Source organism: Stegostoma tigrinum, chromosome 14 (genome assembly GCF_030684315.1).
Source record: "Stegostoma tigrinum isolate sSteTig4 chromosome 14, sSteTig4.hap1, whole genome shotgun sequence".
Lineage (NCBI taxonomy): Eukaryota > Metazoa > Chordata > Chondrichthyes > Orectolobiformes > Stegostomatidae > Stegostoma > Stegostoma tigrinum.
In genome coordinates this window covers 60,633,471-60,639,470 of record NC_081367.1, presented here as the reverse complement: position 1 = coordinate 60,639,470, position 6,000 = coordinate 60,633,471, and the positions used below count along the sequence as shown (strand labels likewise).

General features: G+C 47.0%; 1 protein-coding gene across 2 annotated transcripts in view; it reads left to right on the top strand.

Moving 5' to 3' along the window:
* The first annotated feature begins 4,912 nt into the window (after positions 1-4,912).
* nadkb (NAD kinase b) overlaps positions 4,913-6,000 on the top strand; it is a 54,524-nt gene continuing 53,436 nt past the window's right edge. The window contains exon 1 of one of the 2 annotated variants that reach the window (XM_048542626.1): positions 4,913-4,978. In XM_048542626.1, the coding sequence (XP_048398583.1) occupies positions 4,926-4,978 (53 nt within the window). In that variant the 5' untranslated portion in view covers positions 4,913-4,925. Of the gene's footprint in view, positions 4,979-5,000; positions 5,127-6,000 lie in introns of those variants that run through there. The other variant, XM_048542627.1, reaches the window with a different exon arrangement.

Genomic DNA, 6,000 nt, shown 5'->3' with positions numbered 1-6,000 from the left:
ACATCTAGATTGTAATTTCAGCTGTGTGACATCTGAGCATGATGTCTGGAATGTAGCTTCTGGGACTGACTGTTGGGATGGAGTGTGCCATCTGGGATGTGGCATCTTTAGAGTGAGATTTGACCCATTTCTTACTTGTAGAAAGAATCACCTTAAGAAGGTCCCTTTAAGTGAACTTTCAAACTACTTTTGGTTGCAAGTTAGCGGCAGAGTAGGATGCTCTTACTGGAGCTCTTCAGCTCCATCTGCTTCACATTTTTTCTTCTTTTTTGTCCTCCTAGTGCTTTTTTTTTCAGTCCACTTCTTTTTCCTTTCTTTCCTTTGACTTCTGGCATCCAGCAATGACTCCTGGCCTGGCGCAGCGGTCTCATGTAGCAGCTTCCTGGCATGGCATTCACCTGGCCTGCCATGGCAACCTGCCACAGCGGCCTCCCAGCATTGCTGGGTGGCCTCCTGGCATGGCAACCTCCCAACCTGATGCAGCAGCCTCCCAGCATGGCATGGTGACCTCCTGGCCTAGCACAGTGGCATCCTCCCTTGGGGCCGCCTGGTGTGACGTGGCAACATTCCAGCCTCCTGCAGCGGCCTTGTCCCATAGGGGCCTCACGGCATGATGTGGTGCCCTCCCAGCCTGAATCAGCGGCCTCCTGAAGCGACTTGCCAGCATGGTGTGACGAACTTTCGACCTCCGGCAGCGACCTCCTTGTGTGATGCTTTGTTGGTGCGGTGTGGAGTCAGGGCCCAGTCCAGACGGGAAGCTAGGAGCCAGCGTGGTCTGCTGTACTGAACTTTATTTCTGTAATGCTTGACATTTTATTTCTGTGTTGTCTAAAATCTTGTAAGTAAAGAATCTTTGCCTCAGTACTTTTGTATCTAAGTTGGCACCGTAATTGGCAACATATAAAATTTTCATTATACCCATTGATTATATGTAATGATAAAGGCTATTCTATTCTATTTTGCAGTTTTTGGGGCAGCACGGTGGCTCAGTGGTTAGCACTGCAGCATTACAGCACCAGGGACCCGGGTTCGATTCCAGCCTCAGGTGACTGCCTGCGTGGAGATTGCACATTCTCCCCATGTCTGCATGGGTTTCCTCTGGGTGCTCCGGTTTCCTCCTACAGTCCAAAGATGTGCAGGCTAGGTGGATCAGCCATGCAAAATTGCCCATAGTGTTCAGGAGTGTGTGGGTTATAGGGGGATGGGTCTACTTCAAGGGGCGGTGTGGACTTGTTGGTACAAAGGCCCTGTTTCCACACTGTAGGGAATCTAATCTAATCCAGTCTACTGTGTGGAGCAGGGGGCACACAGCAGGGCAGGTAGCATCAGAGGAGCAGGAAAGCTGACGTTTCGGGTCAGGACCCATTTCTGAAGTTGCTGTACCACAACACCATCGCCTCCCCATGTTTGCTGCATTTTTATGTCAGCTTTCAGTGACTTAAATAAAAGGGCACTCACGCCCTTTCGGATAAAACTACCTTCTAATCTCTCACCATTTACGCTTTACTCCGCACTTCCATTCTTCATACTAAAGTTGATAACATCATATTGGTAACTTCACATGAGACTGCATTCGCTATGTTCTTACCAGCTCACTTAGACTGTCCAAAAGCCTTTTTGCATCTTCTCTGTACTCAAATTTTCATAGAATTTTGTGCCACCTGAAAACTTTAAAAACATTATATTTAGACTTCACGTTCAAATCATTGATGTATATTGTAAACAGCTTGACCCAAACACTGATCCCTGTGGTATCCCAATAGTTACAGGAGGGTGGTATAGGCTTAAGGTAAGGGACAGAATGTTTAGAGGACATGAGAGGAAAACTGGGGTTCACCTGGGGTTAGTGGGACTCTGGAAGTCAGTGCCTGTAAGAGTGGTAGAGGCAGAAACTGTTATAGCAGGGGAAATGACGGTTCAGTAGTATTATCACTGGACTGTTAATCCAGACACCAAGTAATGTTCCAGGGACCTGGGATTGAATCCCGCCACAGAAGATGGAAAAATTTGAATCTAATAAAAAAAATTTGGAATTAAGAGTGTCATGATGACCATGAACCTATTGTCAGAAACACCCATCTGGTTCACTAATGTCCATTAGGGAAGGAAACTGCCATCCTTACTTGGTCTGGCATGCATGGGATCCAGAGCTACAAGATTATGGCTGACTCTTATCTGTCCTCTGGGCAATAAATGCTGGCCTGGTCAGCAAATGTTATTATCCCACGAACGAATGAAAAAAAGCGTACAAAATATTTAGATGTGCACTTATGATGCCAAAACAGATCAAGTTCTAGAATAGGCATTCTGAAGAAGGGTCTAGGCCTGAAACATCAGCTTTCCTGCACTTCTGATGCTGCTTGGCCTGCTGTGTTCATCCAGCTCTACACCTTGTTGTCTCAAGTTCTAGAATAGTCAGGTGTTTATTTGTGACTGTTCTGGATGTGATGGGCCAAAGAATCATCTCACAGCATCCAGGACCCATGTTCAATCCCAGCCTCGGGCGACTGTCTGTGTGGAGTTTGCGCATTCTCCCCGTGACTGTGTGGGTTTCCTCTGGGTGCCCCGGTTTCCTCCCACAGTCCAAAGATGTGCAGGTGAGGTGAATTGGCCATGCTGAATTGCCCATAGGGATATGCAGATTAGGTGAGTTATAGGGCAATGAGTCTGGGTGGGATGCTCTGAGGTTTGGTGTGACTTATTGGGCCAAAGGCCCGTTTCCACAATGTAGGGATTCCATGATTCTTCTGTACTTTTGATCCCTAATGACTCTGCAGTAAAAAGCATGGTGGCACTATAAAATTGTGATCAGAGATAATGGGAACTGCAGATGGTGGAGAATCCAAGAGAACAAAGTGTGAAGCTGGATGAACCCAGCAGGCCAAGCAGCATCTCAGGAGCACAAAAGCTCACGCTTTGGGCCTAGACCCTTCATCAGAGAGGGGGATGGGGAGAGGGTTCTGAAAGAAATAGGGAGAGAGGGGGAGGCGGATTGAAGATGGATAGAGGAGAAGATAGGTGGAGAGGAGAGTATAGGTGGTGAGATGGGGAGGGGATAGGTCAGCCCAGGGAGGAGCTACCGAGAATACACCTCCTCCTACCCACCATCCTGCAAAAATTTCATCCCCTATTCCCAATTCCTTCCCCCCCGCCGCATCTGCTCTCAGGATGAGGCATTCCACTCCCGGACATCCCAGATGTCCGCATTCTTCAAGGACTGCAACTTCCCCTCCGCAGTGGTTGAGAATGCCCTTGACTGTGTCTCCCGCATTTCCCGCAACACATCCGTCACATCCCACCCCTGCAATAATTGCCCTAAGAGAATCCTCCTCGTCCTAACATACCACCCCATCAACCTCCGGATACAACGCATCATCCTCCGACACTTCCGCCATCTACAATCCGACCCCACCACCCAAGACATTTTTCCATCCCCATCCTTGACTGCCTTCCGGAGAGACCACTCTCTCTGTGACTCCCTTGTCCACTCCACACTCCCCTCCAACCCCACCACACCTGGCACCTTCCCCTGCAACTGCAGGAAGTGCTGCAGTTGCCCCCACGCCTCCTCCCTCACTCCGATCCCAGGCCCCAAGATGACTTTCCATATCACCAGATGTTCACCTGCACATCTGCTAATGTGGTATACTGTATCGACTGTATCCGTTGTGGCTTCCTCTACATTGGGGAAGCCAAGCGGAGGCTTCCGGACTGCTTTGCAGAACACCTCCGCTCAGTTTGCAATAAACAACTACACCTCCCAATCATGAACCATTTTAACTCCCCCTCCCATTCCTTAGACATCATATCCATCATGGGCCTCCTGCAGTGCGACAATGAAGCCACCCGAAGGTTGCAGGAACAACAACTTATATTCCGCTTGGGAACCCTGCAGCCCAATGGTATCAATGTGGACTTCACAAGCTTCTAGATCTCCCCGTGCCCCACTGCATCCCCAAACCAACCCAGTTCTTCCCCTCCCCCCACTACATCCCAAAGCCAGCCCAGCTCGTCCCCGCCTCCTTAACCTGTTCTTCCTCTCACCTATCACCTCCTCCCACCTCAAGCTGCACCTCCATTTCCTACCTACTAACCTCATCCCGCCTCCTTGACCTGTCCGTCCTCCCCGGACTGACCTATCACCTCCCCACCTATACTCTCCTCTTCACCTATCTTCTCCTCTATCCATCTTCGGTCCGCCTCCCCCTGTCTCCCTATTTATTTCAGAACTCTCTCGCCGTCCCCCTCTCTGATGAAGGGTCGAGGCCGAAAACATCAGCTTTTGTGCTCCTGAGATGCTGCTTGGCCTGCTGTGTTCATCTAGCTTCACACTCTGTTATTGTGGCTCTATAAAATGCTGGGAGGTACTGAAAACTAAACTTTCACGTGATCCGTGATGACCCACATCATTGTAGATGAAGGAAAAAAAGATGGGAATGTTCACTCAACGCAACTGTGTTGATTTGCAACTTGTTTCATAACCATGTAGCTGATGGAATATTTGTCTTTATCCTGTATCCTCATCTGTTTTTTCAATTATTAATCCAATGTCTTCTTGGATGCCCTGATTAATTCTAACTCCAGATGTTCTTTACTACATGCAATTTGCAATGTTCAAATTGCAATAAGTTAGTAATTTGCACCCACAACTGCATTGCCAAAGCCAAAGCTCAATTTGGGATCACTGCAGATGTTGAGGAATTGTATTGATGTGGAGGACATATTCAGGAGTCACATGACACCAGATTACAGAATTCCAGGTTATTTGAAATCATTAGCTTTGAAGCACACCCCGTCACCTGGTCCTTCACCTTTGTACAACAGGTCGACGTGAGCACAAACGTGAACTATTCAGATGCATCACTCTCGACCAATCGGAGGTGAGAATTGGACGGACCAATCATCGGCCAGGATTCCAATAGCCAATGTCAGAAGGTGTAGCTAGAGGGACAGCGGCGTCTGAGAGCTGTTGTTGTTGGTAGGTGGGTGGTGAGCGCTGGAGGGGTAGGGACGGTGGCGGTGTCGTTATCGAGGGGGTGGGATCTGGTGAGGCCGTGATCGGCTCCCTCCCCATTTCCTCTCTCGCATTTTAGGATTCTGGCCTTTGGCTGTTCCTCGCTCCGCAGGTAAAGGGAAGGAGGAAGTTTCCTCTCTTCCGGTCTTGCATCACAAGCTTCACCAGGCCTTCACTCCTGGCTCACTGACCCTATTAATATGACCCTTTTAGTATGAATGTTAACAAATAATGGTCAAGCAGATTTTGTTTTTAATAGCAATCATTGACTCATTGTACAGTATGATTCCAGTATTATAGAATGTGATATAATTTGTGCTCTACGTTATTGCATGAACTATAATGTTCTTAACAGAAACAATATATCATGTATAACGTGAACAATTTCATCTTAATTCAAATTTTCAATGCCAAATTTAAATGTTAAATTTTAGATGTTAGTGTTTATTTCAGATTTTGTGCAGTTATGTGAATTAATGCTTTGTAATGCCCAGTAATAATAAAAACTGAAAGAATTGGAGAAACTCAGTTGGTCTGGCATCCTCAGTAGAGAGAGAGGCAAGGTAAACATTGAGTCTGATTTGGAATGCTATTTAAGATCTCAGCATTTGTAGGACTTTTGTTTTAATTCCTTGGGTGTTAAAGCAAATACTCCAGCATGTTCACAGCATTTGTCGAGTGAGTGTGAGACAATTTATGCTTCAGTTTGATCTTTCTGCAAAGTATGCCTTGTTATCTAGAGGGCTGGCTGGACATTTGGTGAGTGAGAGTCCAAATGTTCTGTCCATTTTAGATGGTTTTTTTTTCAGGGGTGTTTCTGAATATTTGTGAAGTAGCATCAAGAATGTTGCATGTGTTTGTTTGAATGACATTTTGAATCTGGGGAATGCGGTGGAGGCATTACTGGTGGAATTTCTCTAATGCTTTTATTTTGCTGATGCACAGTCATTTTATTTTATCAAGGCATTCGATAAGGCCCCATGTGG